The following is a 20,761-nucleotide window of genomic DNA, read 5'->3' as shown; positions in this document are numbered from 1 at the left end:
CGTTCTGTTGTTCTCCACAGGTACTGGTTTGCATGGGTCGTCGGAGGTTATTTGCATGATTTGAGTTTATATTATGCATGATGTTATTTTTTTTTTAATCAGTGTCTATCGCGTTGTATGTTCATGACTGTTTGGCATAGTTTTTCATAACATGGCCATTACTACCAATATAACTTTATGTTCCAATGCAAAAAAGCATCCTCGGTTTGACTTTCCAAGTATTATTACTTTGTAGGGTAGAAGAGACGTTCAATTATGAAGTGTGTGATTCATTGCAAAAGTCCATATCTTACCCCGGTCCTAGTAGTTTCACTGTTTCACAAAAATCCTGATAATCATCCCAAACGCGAGGGGTATTCCCGTCCACTCACTCATCCATAATCGTAGAAAAAACATGCAAGGCCAAGCAAGGTAGGGTATAACGCTGGAAAAATAGGTGTATATAAAGATGCTTCCTCATGGCAAGAAACACAAGACAAGTGTATAGAGTAAAGGGGTATAGTTGAATGTGAAAGGGATGTCGAGGGTAAAAGTAGATCATCACGCGAGCTGTCGCTCTAGGCTGCGGGGTGGGCTGAGGATAGGCGGCATCCCTCGATATGGGGCGGAAACCTCTCGTATACCGCGACTGTTGGGGACTGTGCTCATTCCAGATTCATCCAGACCTAGGCTCAAACGGCCAATGTCCACGGGTACCTGGCCGGGTAAAGGGAGTGGCGCCCGATATCGTGGGTTCTGAGGTTCGCGTGGTGGGTGAGAAATGGGAAAAGCAAGTGACTCGTTCCGACGGCCGGGTAGTGTGATGACGTTGGCATGCAGCGTGCGAGCAATGTCCTCCAGCATTACTTCCATGGGAGCGATGTATGCGGTGTGACTCTTCTCAGACCACGCCAAAACATGACCGCAGACACGACCAGTGGACTTCTCGAAAACCCAGGCTCCTGAATCACCGGGGACTAAAAACCAGTATTATGATCAGCTTGGGCTCTTCTTTCGAGTGCATGATACTTGGAGGAAAAAAAAAAAAAAAAAAAAAAAAAAACAGGGCATCTCACAACTCACCTCCAAAGTTTCCATCCACACAAAAACTCGTGGAGAAGGTATGTCGTCCGTGCAGCTTGACGAGGGTCATTGCTCTTGAAATCTGTCCGCTCTGTAGGCCACTGGTACGCCCACAACAGTGAACTTTCAGGCCACCAAGCTCCTCCATAGGTGCCACATCGTTGAGATAGATCGGTTCCGAGTGTTGGGCCGAATAAGGATCCCCAGGTCCCCGTCTCGAAAGACCTCGGGACGGTGATGCCGCCTTGTCAAACACTATGTTACGAGGGTCCATCCGATCATCATTGATTTTGATCAATGCCCAGTCGATCTCGTGCTTGATGCCTTTCCGAGTCCAACGACGGACGCCAGAGGACGCATGGACAAACCCGAAAGAATGGGAGGCCAAATGCTCATCGTCACGATCTTCGGGTGAAGGAAAGAAATCTTCATGAACGTCATCGATCGCAGGCTGAGTGACAAACAGCGGTGGCTCGTCCCCCGGCTCAACACCAGCCGTATCGCCTATGGAGGCAGCGTCTTCATCATCGTAGGCGTCATCGGCGTCGAACCCTTCCTCGTCCGAAGAATTACTATCCGAAAGCCAGTGGTCTTCGTAATTCCCCTCAAAACTCTGCGAGAGAGACAGATCGTCACCATCCTCGTCTTCTGAAATTTCAAACTCAAGGTCCACCTCCGAGGGGTCCTGATCACACCAGCTGTACATAAATTCGTTATTCGAGGATACCGGTTGCGGTGCCGGCTGTCTTGGCCAGTTTCCAGCTGAACGAAACGGCCCTCCGATATTTCGATCTTCCACTTCTTCCTCTGCCTCATCATCGCTCGGGGCCTCCAGCATGTGATGAACGGTCATTCCGTAAGGCATACCGTCAACGAAGATTGCACCTCCGTAAGATACAGGAGGTAGATGCTCCTCGTTTTGGAAGGCACCAATAGAAGCACCACAAAGAGGTTTTTGTTGATAGCAGGGGTTGAGGTCTGGTTGAGCGAATGCGGGCATATCTCCTGTCTGTGGTCTGGACTTGGCTGGCCTGCGGCGTTTCTTTCTTGGGACCTTGGAACGTTGAACATCGCCACGAAGCACGATGAGATCCCAATCGTCTCTATCGAGCACAAAATACTTCTTCATGGCTGCTCTGACTTTCTTTGCACTGGCACAGGTGACGCAGATGGTCGTCTTGGCAGTCTCAATCGTTTCTCCAGTCATCATCAGAGTGACACCACAGGATTCAGATGAATCTTTCAGGACCTTCTGGAGGAGCTTTCTCAATCGCGGGAGCATCTGGAAGTTCCATTCATTCAGATGTTCCTGAGGGATCTCGATGTTGGTAAGTTTCTTGAATGTCCTCTTCTTTACCTTTGCCTCCTCCAAACCCATCTTCCCCCGGACGATCTTCTTCTCTGATAGAGGAAGTGTGGGGTAGGAGTTGGCTGGGCGCACCGGTCTCTCAGGTGCAGGTTGATATGATTTCTGGTTTCCTCTTGCACCATCTGTTTCAGTGACGGGCACCAGCGCAAGCGGAAGGCAGTCGTCTAATTCTTCAGCAGCAGGGGCGGAGAAGATATCAATCCTGCAGCAGGACCAAGTAATCTTGCACATTGTGTAGAGGAAATTCATGGAAAACGAGAAGATACCATCGGGAGCGGAAAGATCCAGAACAGGATAGTGATATGTCTGGGGAATTCGTAAGTTGAAGTCCTCATTGGGCTGCGTCGAAAGGTGGAAATTAGGAGCATCCAGACAAAGTTGGACCACGTGAAGGAATGCGCTGCCGCACTTTGGTCCCAGCTTCTGCAAATAGACATTTTCAATTCTTTGTTTGAACATCGAGTTGTTGTACTTCAGCTTCCAAAGTCGACTGATGGGAGTCCACAGTCCAATCTCCATTAGCACAAGACCCAGAGAATAAAGGTCATAGGCCCAGGCAGCATCGTCTTCCAGAGACCGCTTGTCGTCTGGGTGACGATACATGCTCGAAGATAAGGGCTCAGGCGATGTCGCATTCCCAGAAAATTGGGCGAATGATGTCAGGTAGGGCCGTCGAAGATCCTCAGTGAGACCGACTTCGTCATTGCTGGAGCTAGTTGCACCGGGGAAGATGAGTACATTGCTGCTGTTAATATTCCCATGGACGAGATTCTGGCTTCGAAGATGTAGGGCGGCCATCAGAAGGTCATAGGCTAACCGAAGGCGAGTCTCTAGGTTAGGTACTTTTTGATCATCCCCCGACTGAAAAAGAGAAACGAGGGGCTTCGGTTTCAAGCCGCTCAAGAGGTCCGAGGGATTGTGGAGGAAAGGGAAGTAGTCGATCGGCATCTGATATATGAATGCATAGCGTGAATTGGGCATGTCGATGTAGTGACCGAGGAACCGCATCAAACCTAGATGGGAGATTCTCGCATTCTGAACAAGCTGATCAAGGCTCTGTTGCACATGTTCAACTCGCCTTTCTACTGGGAAAGTGACGTCCCGTTGACTTCCCAGCATCATCGGCGTGAATTCGACCAGGATCGAAACGGTGGAGTCCTTTGCGCCCGCCAGGAGAAGAGAAGCGGAGGATTTGATGCGGCCAATAGCTCGAGAATTGGTAGAAGCGGCTACCATCTCATATGGAGGTGGACTGTTATCGTGAGACGCACCAGAGAGCTGCAAGGCAGAGCGATCGATGAGGTAGCTCTGTGATGGCATCGAACCCTTGTGCGAGCGCTTTTCAACCTTCAAAGGACTGACAACCGGGGACGAATAATCATATGCTTCCTGCGCTTTGGGGCTGTGATACGATTCCTTCATATCAAGCGGAGAGCCCTGGTACGACTTGACATCTGGGTAGACTGAATAGACAGAGTCATCTCCCAATCTGGGGACATGTCGGTGACGACCCCGCGCGGCAGACTGTCCGCTCGAAGTCATGTTTCGTCGCGAACGCGACAAATCATACAGGGTGTCGATGCAAGCGGTCAAATCCGCAAGAAGACTCTTGGAGCGAGTGATGTCTTCGTTGGTCCAGTGTGTCTTCACCGGAAGGGAGCTCAAGCTATCTTTCGACGTCGAGTCGCCACGAAGGCCCTTTGGAGGCAAATCGGATGAACCTCCGTGCTGAATACGTTCCGCTTCATTGAGCAGCTCCTGGATAGAAGACATAACACTCTCAACAACATCACTGAAACCAGCTTGAGTGAGCGATTCGTCGATATCATTTGGCTGTGCGGCGCTAGCGTCGCTCCAGTCGAGACCCCAAGCAAGCAGCCGGTCCCGCTGGGTCCCAAAGCTTCGATGAAGAGCGACCAGCTCCGGGTCATCGACGGCCTTCGAAGCAGTGGTGACGCTCTCACATGAAGTCTTTGTATCTGTGTACATCTTGGTGAGGCGTCGCTGGAGGTATGAACCTCCATGACGGAGAACAGACATCTTGGCGTGCAGAGTCCGGGTGGGATCGAACAAGCAGTGGGCGCAACAGTCAGAAACAAAGTCAAGTCAAAGAATCACTCTGGCGTTGCGGAGGACGCGACCCGCTTTAGAGTTGATAATGCATAGCTTCCGAGAAATTGATGCAAGATAGTCTGACGGAAGATTTTGGCAGCAATTCTGGCCTCAGTTGAACAGAAGTCTCTATTTCTTGAAGGGAAGAGCGATGGGAGCAATAAGAATAGATCGCTGGTGGGCAGTAATCCTGTTGCCTAACCAATAGGGAGTGGCGAGTGAAAGCAAAGCCTCGTCCGCCAAGCCACACTTCTTGGCACGTCACGTGGCAGGCAGCCGCGAATCGCGATACTCTCTTGTCCTCTAGGTAGGTAGGCACGATGGTAGCTACCTAGTCTCTGCAGCTCTGCTGGAGTCACACAACGATGTCTGCGTGCTCCATGGAGTAAGACTGTCCGCATGATGATCTACGCATATGGCCTACTAGGCTCCTAGCTATTGACTGACGAATGCAAGGTGGGCCACATAAGCTTTTTTTACACCAGGAGCTGATCAAAAATATAGGATGTATCCAACACTGACCGACTTCTATACTTCCCAACCATTAGCCATACCATTGACACAAAACCACCTGATAAGTACGAAAAGCTCGTTATAAGAATCATACCGCTGTACAAGCACAACATGTCGTGAGCTGTCCACTGCCGGAAACGGCTTGAGAGAACGAGAATCAGGCAGCCATTTAGATTGATCTCGAACCAATGAATGGATATTCTATTCAGTCATGTAGTGGAGAAATCTGAATATACACAGAGAAAGTAGAGAGAGAGAGAGAGAGAGAGAGAGAGAGAGAGAGAAAAGAAAAAGAAGCAAAAATCATGACTATAATGCTACAATCCAGGGATCGAAGGCGGGATCACCCGGTGATCACTCGTCGAGACACGCCAACTTCTTTGGCGCGCTTTTCTCGAAAGTTGTGGAGACGCTCTCCAATCAAGTACACATCATCACGAATGTTCACTCGCCAAATGTCCACCTGTCGTCGGACTAGATAACCGAGCCATCCGACGAAGCTCATGAGTAAAGTCGCAGGGAACGCATAGCGATAGACCTTTGCTTGGATATCAGGGGTAACCCGGTAGACAGTCGAATTCAATGCAAATCCGAAGGAAAGTGGAAGGGCCACTGCCACTGTCACTAAGAGCGTGACGGGAAGCAGTATTGCTCGTGTGGCCAGACGAACATTGGGTTTCAACCATCCATCTCGGAACACACCGTTGAGGGCGGCTGCAGGACGAGAGGTGGAATGCCACAGAGCAAACTTGATGGCCATTTGAACATAGAGCACTCCCAACGTCCAATCTTGCACGAAGTGGATGACGTGCGCTTGTGCTGCACCCAAGTACGTATGCACTGGAATTAGCACGTAAAGCTCCATGACCAGAGCAAATAGGGACGGCAGCACAACAGAGAATGCGAGGAAGATGTAGACCAGCCGCATAACGTCAAGTGCCCCATTTGAAAACCCCAAGAGAGCTTGGCGAGGTGATCGGATATACGGGCCGAGACGGTCTTTCACGAAAGTGAAGCAAGCACGGCAATACAAAGTCAAATAGGCAACAGTGCCAACGGTGCAAATACCCATAGAAAATGCGTAGACGTCGTTCAATGGTCGGTTAGGGAAGCACGACGACATCACTTTACGGCCAATGACTAGGGGAATAATGGTGGTGCCTACACCCGTCGTGGCGGCGAAGACCCAGATCAAGATGATGAATGCCGCAATCCTGCTCCGGAACGAGGGTGGTACGTACACCTTGGTGAACATATCATTGGTACGACCGTGTAGCCCCTCGTCTGCATCGGGAGCGCCATCGACCCGCTCGTTATTCTCAGTGACCTCTAGAAATACTTGGTTGCCCTTGGGAATGCGCACTTGATCCGAAGCCGGAGCACGGACAAATCTGCCATCCTTAACGAAGTAGGCATCAAGCTGCTGGTTCTCAGCGGTGTGTCGCTCTTCTTCATCAACCACGGGCTTGTCCGTGTCGCCTTTCTTTCCCGTGAGGACACCAAACCAAGTATTTCTCACGTGGTAGCCTTCCTCATCGAGTTGCCTGTCGCCAAAGAAAAAGTTGGTCAACCGTAGGTAACGCGCGCATTTGTGGAACCACCAGTCGTAAAGATTATGTAGCCCATCCGAGGGTTTGAGAGACCGGATAGCGAGCGGCATGATAAAATTGTAGAACAACAAATCGGCAGGGAATTCGAGAACGGGAATCGACGCAGACCACTGAATGGGCAGCACGCCGTCAAAGGCATAGTATAGACCCCAAACCACTCCACCAAGGCAAACAATGACCAGTGCGCCATATACAAGGGCACTGAAAGCTATCTTTCGAAGCTGAGTGGTAATGTTACGTTCAAGAACATCACGAACTGGGTGGAAGGTTGGATCATCAGGATCGCGGATAAAGTCTGTTGTTCATAGTCAGTGTATGTCAATCTCTTGAATATGTTCTTTAATAACTTACAGAGAACACCACTCCGCATGATCTTTCTGCACATTGAAACAAAGAGCGCAAAATGGAACATATAGCAAGTGCCTATGAACCAGTGCACAAAGAGGGAGGTCAAGGGAGAGGTGGATGTGAACTGGAGCCGTGAGGTAATGGTAGCATCTTTGAACACTGGTAAAAGAGCAACATCAAGAAGAGTGCCACAGTATAGTGGAAACACTATCATCTCAATCCCGATGATGAGAATGACTTTCATGACCCCACCAGCTTGAAGCAGTACTTCTGCAATGATGCCCTCGACCCGCTGCCCACGATTGACCCCGGAGAAAAGGCCGGTAATACGAAGGTAGAGAAGACCCAAAGTGGAGGCGAGAATATAACCCATAACAATGGCAATAATGCGATCTTTCGTATCCCATACCGCCAAGTCTTGGTCAACTGTCAAATTGAATGCGGTTTCTCCTGTGGCTGTTGAATTCAGCCAGTTCGTGCTTGTTGCAGAGAAGAAAGAGCGACCAGCAAGGCTGTATAACTGGTGTCGGACCTGACTGAAAACGTCGCCCAGATTCATGCTGGCTTGTCCAAGGGACAGTGCACCCATTGACCCCTTTGCCATAAGCCGCAACGGGAAGTCATATGAGACAAATTTCAGGACAGTGAAGAGTGACTGGCATAGGCCGGTGATGCGAGCTTGGTGGATCTTCAATGCTTGATGAGACAGCACGGAAAACATTGGAACATCCGCTTCGTGAAAGACTAAAAACGCACTGGCTACGTTCTTCAGACGTTGGCTGCTGGCATCAATAAGCGACAATGAGGTGCTAGTTATAAACTTGGTTTGAGGGACCCAGTCGCCTAACGGGACCACAGCGCTCAGGGGTCCAAGCAGCACTTTGCAGATAAGGCTGACTGCATACATGAGGTAACCCAAGCTACCAATAAGAGTGTCAAGAGTGACGTCGGCGATGACTGATATCGCGGCCACAGGCACACCGAATATAAGTTGTATCGGGTTCGCAAGAAGGACGAGGGCAATTTTGCCCCACAGATACGGAAGCCAAACTCCAATGGCTACCGTGAACGAGATCAAAAGCGCACTGAACACGCCATTCTGTAGGAGGCCAAAGATAGGACCCTGCATACCAATCAGTTCAAGAATGCCTTCCAGATCGTCGCCTTCTTCGACTGCGTCTATATCATTGGCATCCATGCCCGGGTCTGCAGCAATTCCCTGATTCTGCTGTATACCGTCGGGAAGACGTCTATTGTTCTGAACCGGCACGAATGGTGCCTCCAATGCGGGATCTTCAACTGCTTGCTCATCATCTTGTTGCAGCTGGTCCTGACCGTGCTCACCAGGGGTGAGATCCGCCCAGAACCACTCGAACATATTGGCAGCGAGACTCCTAGGAGGTACGATAGCGGCCATGTCAGCCGGCGAATCTGGGGTTGTGGGTGTGGAATTTCCTCGGTCCTGAGCTGGAGATTCAATTGGCCCTGGAGCTTCAGGATTACTAGCTGAGCTATCACTGAAGCTGCTATGATTTGGTTCCTCCTCATCAGGGCCATGGGTGTTCGCATCTAATCCGCCATCTGACCCAGGAAAGTCAAACCTGAAATCATGTGGGGATGTGTCCGAGCCCGGATCAAGATTGACACCAGGAGCCATGTCTGCATTCCAAGCTCGCGGCTCTGAAGTCGAAGCATCAATATGGTTTGAAGAATATGCCTGGAAGGATTCTGTGAACGCGTTCCTGTTTGCTTCTAGTGAGCCATCCCTAGGCCGATGAAAACTGGATGGAGGTTCAGAAAACCGAGGGGTATCATTTTGTCGAAGTCTTGTCATTGCTGCAACAACCCAACTAAGCTCGTTTTCGCGGTCTTCTTCCCTTATAATCCTGAGAACCTGCTCCGGATCACCGTTTGCACGTGTCCAGAGATCCCTTAGAGTCTCAACGTCAACCCAGCTTCTGCTATTGGGATGAGTGGCTGATGATTCTCTGGCGAAATCATTGATAACATGTCCTAATTCATTCCCATTTTCGCTATCGTTCTCAAAGCCGGATGAGGCATGGTGATCCTCTAAAGGGCTGTGGAATGGTCTTTCAGTTCCCATCAGGGGGACCCTGCGGGATGCTGTGGTAGGCCGGGAGAAAGAATCTTCGTTCTCATCATCCATATGGTTAGGGATATCTTCTTCAACACGCTCATTAGGCACTGCCTCATCTAGTACATCCTCACGTTGTAAATGAACCCGAGGTTCAGGTGCGGGTGCATCGGCATCTCGGTTTGGACGGTTATTCGCTATTAATTGCACGGCTGCTTCACGTTCACCGTCAGCGATATTCGCCATCGGTTGCTGCTGAACCACCCATTCACGAATCAGGAAAACAAGAATGAACGATATAACGACGAGCAATGTGATGAGTTGCCCTTCCAGAGTGTCGATAACGATGTTGTTTATTGTGGGAGACGGTGTCAAGGAGTTCAAAAATTTGACATCGGACAGCCACGAGGGATGTCGCTGCTTGTATACTGTCGTGGTATTATTCGAAGGCCGCGAATCTAAGGGGGCACTCCCCGATGAGATAGCAGGAAAGAATAGCGTAGATAGAGCCTTTCTGATCAACGACAAAAGGAGTGGCTCATTGGAGGAGAAACCGAACATTGACGACACTGTTGACTGCAAAGACGACGAATCAGTCATGTTAGATACAGCAGCAGTTGAACCAGCGGGGTTTGGTGACGCCAGTGCGGTCCCATTTCCAGCAAGAGGTTGCGTTTGGTTGTGTTGATTAGTTTCAACGCCAGACCAGTGACCATCCGCAAGCCAAAATAGTGCTCTCCAAATTGCTCTCATAGACCACGGTAACCAACCAAGCCAGACAAACGCAACGAGGATAAACCGTAACCATGTGACCACAGTGTGGAAGCTATGAAGCATTACTTGCTTTATGAATAGTGGCGCAGGGATATTTCGAGGCATATTCGGGTCGTACAACTTTGTAAAACGAAAAGGTGTTTTACAAAGCTCGCAGTGTTTCTTCTGCGAATGGGACAGCCATTCCACCAAGCAAGCTTGGTGAACAAATTTGATACTCCCACTGCATTTGCAAGGATAGAATAATGGTTCCTCCGCCGTTCCCTCGCCGCGACATATCCGACATGTATCCGGTTCCTCAAAATCTCTCTCCTTTCCCTTATTGTTGGTCGTATAGGCAGGATCATTCATCACATCGGGAAAGGCTGTCCAACCCGCATATCGGCGGGGTTGCTCCTCCGCGAAATCCATACTTTAGGTAGGACTTCAAGTCGAGTATCGACCGCTCAGTTACCACTCACCACCTGTCATGGTAAGAGATCAAAAGTGTATGCACGTCGGAAATAAGATGCGCTCAGCTCCGAGATGGAAGTCTCTCCGATCCTGGGGTAGGGGATAAGGGTGTCGAAGCACGGTCAATCCCAGCGGTATTTGATCGAGAGATCGTGGGTGATCGTAAAATATTATGTCTCACAGGTCGTTGAGTGAGGGTCTATTAGACTCGGTGGCTTGGAGTCAAGCACTTGCAGCAAGTCGCAGCGCTATCGAAAAGCGTGGCAAGTCAGTTCTAGAAGGTCATGATCATAAATATGCTAGGAGGCTCAAGGCGGTCTCGTTGCTGACTTAAACCAAGTAGGGTCAAGAATCACGTGCTATTACAGTATCATACCAATCAGGATACAGATATCGAAGGGTAATAAGCTGTCAGATTGTCATGCATGGTAATGCGGTGTACACAGCTCACATGAGCAGTCTGGACTGCTCATATGAGCCATACCCCATACATGTGACTGCTAAGACCATTAATAAGTATTTATGGCTTATGCAACCTAAAATATTACCTTACTATCTTATCTAAAATCTAAATACTTACTCCATATATTATTTTATCTAAAAATTAAATATAGAGTACTTTAATAAACTTAAGGAATCTTAAAGTTAATTATTTTCTAAGTACTTAAAAACATAAGTACTTAGAAATTACTTATTATTTATTTTTTTATTTATATAGAAAAAGTATAATATAAAGTAACTTATTATATGTATAAAAGATAATAGATATTATTATTTTAAGTACTTAGAAATTACTTATCAACTATTTAATAAGTAGTTTCTAAGTACTTACTAAGTATTTAATGACACAGTTTATAATGATAAAGAATAGAAGATAGTTAGGCATAGGAGGTTATAGATTAATACAGAGACTAATCCTTGCCTCTCTATTAATCAGTAATTAAGACTATCTTATAGTCTTAAAGTTATTAAATCATTAATATACTATCTAATTATTATTTAATAGGGAGTATTCCTATAGCATCCTAAAGTTCCTAGATATTTTCTATTATAATTATGCGCCCTTCTGTGAGATCGCTAGATCTTGCATATAGAATATGACTAGTATGAAAGAGTAGATACTGTATAGCTTAGATTTTAAGAATTCAGATAATTAAGTAGATTAATACTAGGTTAGGATTCTTCCTCTATAAAGGAGAATTTACCTAACCCCCTGCTTAGTAAGGGCTGACTAAGATATCCTTATATAGGTAAGATGGATATCTTCCCAATACTATTAGGAGGCCTTACAGCAGGATAAGGTCACTAGTAAAGAATGAGTCTCAGGCAGTAATATATAATAGACCTAGATAAATCTTCACTAGATAGATAGATAACACTATCTGTGTAAGGGCTGCTAGACACCCTATTAGAAGAAGTAGTTATATGATGGTTTGCAAAGGGTCTGTTCTGACTATTATTTATAGGGATGGATTTACTATACTTAATATGCTGAGCTGCCATGTCATAAGGTAATGTCTTAGGCTAGGGGGAAAGGGGAGTATAGGTATAGGAGTATATAGAAATTAGAGGTTTTAGAGGTAATAGGTGGTTTATAAGGAATAGGGAATATAAGTTAGTGAATTTATAGAGTAAAGGAGAGGAAGTTAAGGGACTATTATGAGAAATCTAGTAATCTATCTTAGAAAATAAGCAAAAAGTAGGAAGCAGTCTAGCAATAAATATTTAAGGAAATAGATTACGCTGTCTGTGTAGCTGTATAATGATTTTCTTAAGCTGGACTAGGGTATTTATAGCTAATAGAATGGGGAGTAAGTAAGATTCTAAGACTGATAAATAGGGCTTCAATAGAGTACATGCCTCCTAAAGCCAGGCTAGATAGCCATAGACTAAGCCTATCCCTATACTTATGCTCACGCGCCTTATGCGCTATAAGTCTGGAAAAATAATTATTATATTATGATATTAGTGAACAAATATCATGAGTAGATTAATGATTATTAAGGTTGACTCTGGGTTACTAAGGTTAACCTAAGAAATCTCTGTAATATCTATAACTTATCTTTTAGATAGATAGCTAGTAGCTAGGTATAAATAGAAGATCTTACCCTAGGTAAGTAAAGAGATATTAGCCTAGCCTATCTTTTTTTATTCTCTTAGTAATACTATCTTACCCTTAGTAATATTATTTAGTAATATATCTAAAGTTATAAATAGTAAGAAATTAAATACTCTTACTTTATTAGACTTATATTTATCTTAGTAAATACCTACTACTCTTCCCTATAAGTAACTACTAAATTTAAGCTAAAAGATAGTAGGGTAATCATACTTAGTAAAGAGTTTTTATTATAGGAGAACTCTCTTCTAGAGTATTTACTAAAAGTAATATAATAAATAAGCACTATCTCTAGGATTATAAGAGATAAATTATTATTATAGATTATTATTTATTTTTAAGGTCTTAAACCTTACTCCTATCCTAGAGTATAAAGATATATATATAAAAGATACTACCTAAGAATAGTAAAAGAGAGTTAAGAAATATTTTAGAGATATCTTACTAATAATAAGAAGAGTTCTCTCTAATCTAGAATATCTTATTATTATTAAGTAAAAACTTATAGGATATACTTATAAGAGATAGAAAGTAGATAAAACCTAATTATAAATTAATCTTATATTAGTAATTACTAATATAGAAATCTTTTATATATAACTACTAAAGAGCTTTAAGAAATATAATATAAATAATAAAGATAAGAGGAATATAAAAGCCTTATCTAAGATCTATAACTTATATAGCTATATATTACTATCTTAAGTAAAGCTATAGTATATATCTCTTCCCTAGTATATAAATCTTTTCTTATTTAAAAATTTATTATTAGGAGTTAACTAGAGCTTAGGAAAAGATAGGTAAAGGACTAAATATAACTATAAATATATAATAAAATAGTTAAATACTTCTCTCTCTATAAGAATAACTTAATTACTACTTAATAACTTAGAGATAACCTATAGTTAAAACTATAATTTAATTAGTATAATAAAGATCTAATAAATCTAAGTATAATTATTAGCTCTCCCTAGCTAAAGAGAAACTTCCTATAATTAAATAAGGATTTACTAAAGTAGAAATTATAATATTACTAGAATAAAGTATATTTTATATATAATAAAACTAAATACCTCTAACTATACCCCTTAAGAATAATAAAAAATAGGAAAGATTAATAAATCTAGAGATACTTATTAATTAAATAAAGAAAGTCTTTAACTACTAGAATATATAGTATAATCTCTTTAAAGATAGGAAGAAAGAATTATCTAAGAGAAGAAATCTTTAACTACTATAAAGAATTACTAAGATATATCTAAATATAATAGGTATTAACTCTATATATTATATAATAAAAGCATAAAATAAGGAATAGATAATTTAGATTAAGGCCCTTATTAACTATAGAGCTAGTTATTTATTTATATTATAAATAATTATTAATTACCTTAGTATAATAGAGCCTTCTTATAATAAAAGAAAAATACCCTTAGTTATATAACTACTAAATAGAGCTATAATAAATACCTACTAATAAATAAGGATGCTAATATAAATTAGATAATAGATTAATCTTACTAAGTTATAGATCCTAGATACTAATAAGTATAAGGTAATCTTAGGTTATGACTAGCTAAAAGTTACTAATCTATAGATTAACTAGTAATTAAGCTAGATAACCCTTTAAAATAAGAGAAGAATATACTTTATCTATCTTATTAACCCCTAATATAAGATTAAATATTATAAAGATAACTTAGTACAGTAGGTAACTATAAAATAACTAAAGTAGATCTTATAAAAAGAGAAATTAATAATATAATTATATCTTCTCTAAACTAATAAAAAGAAATTAATAACTATAAATTATAATAAATAAATAAAAGACTTTAAGAATATATTCTAAGAAGAACTTAACTTAAGAATACTACTTATCTAAGGGGTAGACTATACTATTAATATTAGTAATACTAAACTAACTAATATAAATACTTACCCCTAATTACTAGAGAAGTTAAAGAAAACCTACTACTAAGTAGAAGAACTACTATAAAAGAGAGTAATCTAGGCCTTAGTAAGCTAGTAGGGTTTACTAATAATATTAGTCCTAAAGTTAGGAGGAAAATAATAAATATATATAGATTACTAAATACTTAATAAAGTTATTATTAAGAATGCTTACCTACTTCTAAGAATTTAGAAGTTAATTAATTAAGTTAGTTAGATAAAGATCCTATTAAAAATTAATCTTCTCTTAGAGTACTAATAATTATAGATAATAAATAATTTAATTACTAAGATAGTATTTAATACCTCCTTTAGGAAATATAAGTTCCTTATAATATTATTTAGACTCTATAATACACCTATAATATTCTATATATATATAAATAATTAATTATAAGATCTCCTGTATATAGTAGTATATCTTAATAATATCTTAATATTCTTAGTAAGTAAAGAGGAATATAAATAATATATATAAGAAGTTCTTATCTAATTATAGAGGAACTAGCTATTTATAAAAGCCTTAAAGTATAAATTTAGTTAATAAGAAATTAAATTCTATAGGTATATTATTAGAGAAGGAACTATAAAGCTAATACTAGCTAAGATAGAAGCTATTATCTAATAGTTAAAACTAAAAAATATTTATAAAATATAATAATTTCTTAGACTTATAATATATTATTACTAGTTTATACTAAGATTTATATAGGTTATAGCTACTCTCTATAACCTACTAAAGGAGTTAGATAAAGATCTTTAGAGAAAGAAATTCTATCTAACTATCTAGATAGTAAGATGCTAAGATGCCTTTACTAACTTAAAAGAACTAATAATTACTATATTAATACTAATAATTATAGACCCTAATTAATCTTATTAAATTAAGACTAATACCTTAGAATAGATAATAAGAATAATTTTAATATAGAAAGATAAGAATCATAAACTTTACCTAATTATATTTAATAGAAGGAAGCTTAGTAATATAGAAAGGAACTACCTAATATAAGAGAAGGAGCTACTTATAATAAAAGAAGCCCTTTAGAGATAGGACTACTATATTAATAATAGAAAGATAATAATAGTAGTAATTAATTATAAGAGTCTTTAATATCTTATAAATATAACTAAGTATTTAAAGTAGCTTACCTAGTGGGTAAAAGAATTCTAAAGTTATAACTTAGAGATCTACTATTAAAAAAATAATAAAGTAATAGTACTAGATATAATTAGCTAATACCCTAACTTTATAGAAGAAGGGCTAAATAATATTACTAAAAGAACTTTACTTAATATACTAGAAGTATAGGAGATAGTAGAGATAAGATATTTTAAAAGCCTAAATAATCTTATAGAGCATGAATAGTATAATACTATAGTAGAATACCTAGAGCTATAGGTCTTACTATAGGATGAAAGGAAGCAGGAGCTTATACTAATAATAATCCTATTTTTTAAACTAAAAAAAGAGGTACTAAATTAAATTATAGGTAGATAATACCTAGGAGGATAATTTATATATTACTAGAAATTAATCTATATTATAGATATTAGAGATACCCTATATCTAGAGATTCTATTCTAAAGGGACTTCCTATAAGGAATATATAGAGAATATAGCTATATAGGCTACCTAGTATTACTAGGAGCTATTAGAACTTAAGCCTAGTAATCTTCTCTATAATATAATATCTAAGCTATAGTTAAGGAATGCCTAAATTATTAAATATTATAAGGGTTAAAGAAACATCTTAAATAAGAATAGTAATATCATATAGTAAAGAAAGGTATCTAGCCTTTTAAATACTAGGGTGTTAACCTTATTAGATACTTATTAGTAATACTAAATAATAATAAATAGATTATTATTATTATTAATTATATAATAGGATAGATTATTATAAAAGCTATTCTATATACTATAGATAAAATAATAATAAAGTTCCTATATAAAGAGATATTTACTTAGTATAGCACCTTTAATAAGGTAGTATCTAATAATAATATAAATCTGCTGTTATATATAGTAGAAATCTTTATAAAAATCTTAAAAGTAAAATACTAAATAATAATACTAAACTATCCCTATATAAATAAAAAGAATAAAAACCTTAATAGACTCCTAAGATAAATACTTATAAAATATTTAATAGGGAAACTAATATAGCTATAGGATAAATATCTTTATCTAGTAGTATTTATAGTATAGATATATACCTATATAAATATTAGTAAAAGCCTCTTCTACCTATTATATAGAATTAAACTAAGATTACTAGGAGATATAAGAGAACCTATAAAGGAAAATAATTATAATAAGCTTATAAGAGTAATATATATATAAGTACTAGTAAATAAGAAGCTATTAGAATATATAATTAAGAGAGGGATAATCTAAGATTTATAAATAAAAAAAATTATCTTAAGAAGGACTAGTAGGTTCTTATATAAAATAAGAGCTCTTAAAAGTTTAAGAGTAAGTAATTTAAACTATATAAGATAATTAAGGCCCACCCCCTTAGAATATATATATTATAGGAACTAGATAGATATAACCTAAAGAATCTTATTAATAAGTAGAGACTAGTAGAAGTAGAGGTAAGAGATAATCTATAATATCTATAGATATTAGTAAGTCTTAATATTAGGCTATAAAAAATAGGCCTATTAATCTCTAATCTAATTAAAATATAAAAGATACTTAATAAGACTAACTCTTTAATACTATTATATAAAGAACTATTATAGTGCATGATAGAAGGATATAATAAGTAAAAATATTTAGGAGAAAGTTTATAATAAGTAGGGGAGAGATTAGGGATATAATATAAAATAAGTAAGTAAAAAACTTAATATACTAATAAATAAAAATTAATAAGGAATAGCTATCTTATATAATAATAAATAGAGTTACTAAAGCTATAGAGTAGTAAAGACTTAACTATTTTAGATAATAAGAACTAAGAGGGAATTTAAAGTAATAATTTAGAATTAATATCTTAAAAGAATATTAAAGAGATAGATTTTAAAGAATTATTTATAGTTATAATATCCTCTTATCAGGAGTAAATAGAGTAGTATAAAGATAATATATTTATATAGATAGATTAGAAAATAATACTATACTAGAATTACTTTCCTAAGAAGAAGAAAAGGAATTATAGACTAGTAGATTTTATTAATTATAAAAAAAAACTAATTATAATAAGATATTAAGAATTATACTAATTAACTAAAGTAATAAATAATTACTAATTAAAAGTCTAAGTTAAACTTTATATTAAGAACCCTATAAGATAAGGCCTTAGCTAATTAGAATAAATTATTATTATTACTAGGAGGAGGTGCTAATTCCTCTAGGTAAGCCTTAATATAATAAATAAATACCTAAAGATCCTAAAAAACTATAGAAAGATTATATTAATTACCCTAGTTAATATAACTTACTAGCTAGAGAATATAAACTCTATTAAAAGAATTTTTATAATTAAGTAATAATAAAGAAGAATAATACTTAATAAGACTCTCTATTAGGGCTACTAATAAGATACTTACTAAAGTATAAGAAGGAGTTACTATAGTAGAACTAATCTAAGAGAGAGAGGAAGTTAACCTAACTAAACTACTTTAAATAAAAGAGAAAGTTACTAAAAAAGAACTAACTTAAGAATAAGAGGAAGTTATTATAGTAGAATAATATCTCTTAGCTAGACTAATTACTACTATTATAGAATACTTTAAAAAAAGATAATACTTCTTAGCTAGAGCCTTCTTTACTATAGAAGAAGAGTCTTTATTATAAAAAATACTAGAAGGACCTATCTTTACTATAGAAAAAGAGCCTTTATTATAAGAAATACTAAAAGGACCTATCTTTATTATAGGAGAATTAATATTATCTTCTATACTAAATTATATATATTTATTATTATCTAGAGAACCTTCCCTAGCACTATTATCTAACTTCTTATTATAATTATTAGTTACTACTACTAGCTTAATAGGCTAATTATATAACTTATTACTATAACTAGTAAGGAAACTAAGACTACTAGCTTAAATAATAAGTCTATAAGAGTAAAAAAGATTAGTAATTATAGATAAGAAATATTTACTAAGGAGAATATATACTTATTAAGAGTATTAGAATCCTATATATAAAGGCCCTATATATAGAATATACTAATCTTTAATTACTCTAAGTATAGTTAGCATAGGACCCCTAAAAGAATATAAATCTATTATAACTAAGAGTAGAGATATATCCCCTAAAGGGATCCTTACCTAAAAAAATAATTACTATAAGCTAATATATAGTTATAAGATGTATCTTACTACTAGGAAATAATAGCTAATATATAGCCTAAGTAAGTATATTCCTTTATATCTAGCTTCCCCTTCTTATTAAACTTCTAGGTAATTAGGTAAATAATATCTATTACCTTTAATATACTTTTATTAGGTCTATTAAGATAAGCTTCTACCACTAGTAAGAGATAATTACTAAAGCTAGGAAGGATACTTACTAAACTTACTAAAAGTAACTATATTCTTTTAATAGATAAGGTAGCCTTTATCTTTCTTTTATAGGGTACTTATATTTACTAAGTATAAGAAGAATATAAGAGATTAGTATATAAAGAAAGAGGATTACTAAAAGAAAATAGTAATTAATATAATAAAAAGAAAGATACTTATAGGGAAGAAAAGAAGAAGAGAAGGAGAAATATAAGAGGTAAAAAGAAAATAAGTAAAGTAAAGTAGAGTTACTTAAAATTAAAATAAATAAAATATAATCTTATCTTATCTCTACTATAATAACTATACTAGTAAGTCTACTTACTAAGTAATCTAATACTACCCTCTAAGCAATCTAATACTACTTACTAAGTATAATCTAATACTACTTACTAAGTATAATCTAATACTACTTACTAAGCATAATCTAATATTACTTACTAAGTATAAATCTAATCCTACTTACTATATATAATATCACTCCCTTAGACTATAAGGACCTTTTAGTGAGGAGCTAGATAATCTACTAAGGATAGGCTTTATCTTAAGTAGGGGAGGATGTGATATTAGTGAATAAATATTATAAGTAGATTAATAATTATTAAGATTAACTCTAGGTTACTAAGGTTAACCTAAGAAATCTCTATAATATCTATGACTTATCTTTTAGATAGATAGCCACTAACTAGGTATAAATAAAAGATCTTACCCTAGGTAAGTGAAGAGGCATTAGCCCAGCCTATCTCTCTTCACCCCTGGTGATACTACCTTACCCTTGGTAATTTCATTTATATGATGGTGCTTTAGATAACTTATGGTTAGCTTTATTAGGTATACTACTAAAAGATAGTTCACTATAATTATAAGAAGTGCTCCTTTAAGATCCTAAGCTTAATTCCTTATTATTAGATAAAATAATTATATTAAAGGAGCTTGTCATTTCTTTAATCATAATGTCTTAAGAACTTCTATATTTACTAGCTTAAAATAATAGAGCATACTACTACTAGGAAATAAAGGCCCCTTATATATCTGTAGTTCAACCTGGGGTTTAATAGTAGTTAAGTCTATAGTAAAAGATAATTAATTACTAACATAAGTATAAGCACAGCTTAAACTCTACTAAGTATTATATTATTAAGAAATATAGCTAGGCTTTAATAAGTAGCACTACAACCTTTCTATATTTAACTAATAATAGGGCGCAGTAGACTAGATAATTAGAGATAAAGGACTAATTAGCTATAAAATTAGTAAGTAAGATACTGCAGAAATATAAATAGTAATAGTAATGGTAGTAATAGTAATAGTGATAGTGCTAAATAGCTGGCTAGAGCTATAAATAAGGTATTTATGCTATTAGATATAATTCTTTAAGGCATAATTTCATTAGTATCCTAACTAATCTAATCATATAGCAGGATACTCAGGATTAATATAGACTAGGGTAAAGACAGAGATGTAGGGATAGGTGACCACTAGAAAAGGATAAGATAGTGTGAGGGTAAGGGGAAGAAGGAATAAGTATAAGCTATAATATATAATTAGCCTTACAGCCTGTTTAAGTATTAGTCTCTTTAGTCCTTGAATTAGGGAAGTATAGATGGTAGATAGGTACCTTTAAAAACTAGTAGATAAAATAAGATCATATATAAATACGTAATGTATTTTCTAATAGTATAGGCTAAAGGACAGGAAAATAACCACTAGATAAAAGGTAAAAAAATAGAAGAGAGAAAATCTAATTCACCTAAATAGCTAGTCAGAGCTGAAGAGGTGCCTTTCCAGGACTCTAAAAGTAGAGGTAAGGGGGAATAAGGGTGCAGCTATAAATT

At 37.5% G+C, this 20,761-nt stretch overlaps 2 protein-coding genes across 2 annotated transcripts, besides 8 other annotated features; both read right to left on the bottom strand.

Annotated features, from left to right (window-relative positions):
* Positions 1–540: 540 nt before the first annotated feature.
* On the bottom strand, positions 541–4,471 carry ACLA_080530 (uncharacterized protein; the record flags this gene model as incomplete). The annotated part of the gene is made up of 2 exons (XM_001267794.1): positions 541–956; positions 1,063–4,471. The coding sequence occupies 2 exons, from the start codon at positions 4,469–4,471 to the stop codon at positions 541–543; spliced, it is 3,825 nt and encodes a 1,274-aa protein (XP_001267795.1).
* Positions 1,016–1,042: a microsatellite.
* Positions 1,017–1,042: a microsatellite.
* An 823-nt stretch (positions 4,472–5,294) lies between the features above and the next one.
* Positions 5,295–5,340: a microsatellite.
* Positions 5,305–5,340: a microsatellite.
* Positions 5,341–5,399: 59 nt separating this feature from the next.
* On the bottom strand, positions 5,400–9,709 carry ACLA_080520 (E3 ubiquitin-protein ligase SSM4; the record flags this gene model as incomplete). Its single annotated transcript, XM_001267793.1, has 2 exons — positions 5,400–6,961; positions 7,018–9,709. 2 exons carry the CDS (start codon positions 9,707–9,709, stop codon positions 5,400–5,402), a joined length of 4,254 nt encoding a protein of 1,417 aa, XP_001267794.1.
* Positions 9,710–14,337: 4,628 nt separating this feature from the next.
* Positions 14,338–15,642: a mobile genetic element.
* Positions 15,643–18,179: 2,537 nt separating this feature from the next.
* Positions 18,180–18,297: a microsatellite.
* A 947-nt stretch (positions 18,298–19,244) lies between these two features.
* Positions 19,245–19,394: a microsatellite.
* An 804-nt stretch (positions 19,395–20,198) lies between these two features.
* Positions 20,199–20,248: a microsatellite.
* Between the last annotated feature and the right edge of the window lie 513 nt (positions 20,249–20,761).

Source organism: Aspergillus clavatus, genomic scaffold, assembly GCF_000002715.2.
Source record: "Aspergillus clavatus NRRL 1 1099423829806 genomic scaffold, whole genome shotgun sequence".
Lineage (NCBI taxonomy): Eukaryota > Fungi > Ascomycota > Eurotiomycetes > Eurotiales > Aspergillaceae > Aspergillus > Aspergillus clavatus.
This window is presented reverse-complemented; position numbering and strand designations above follow the sequence as displayed.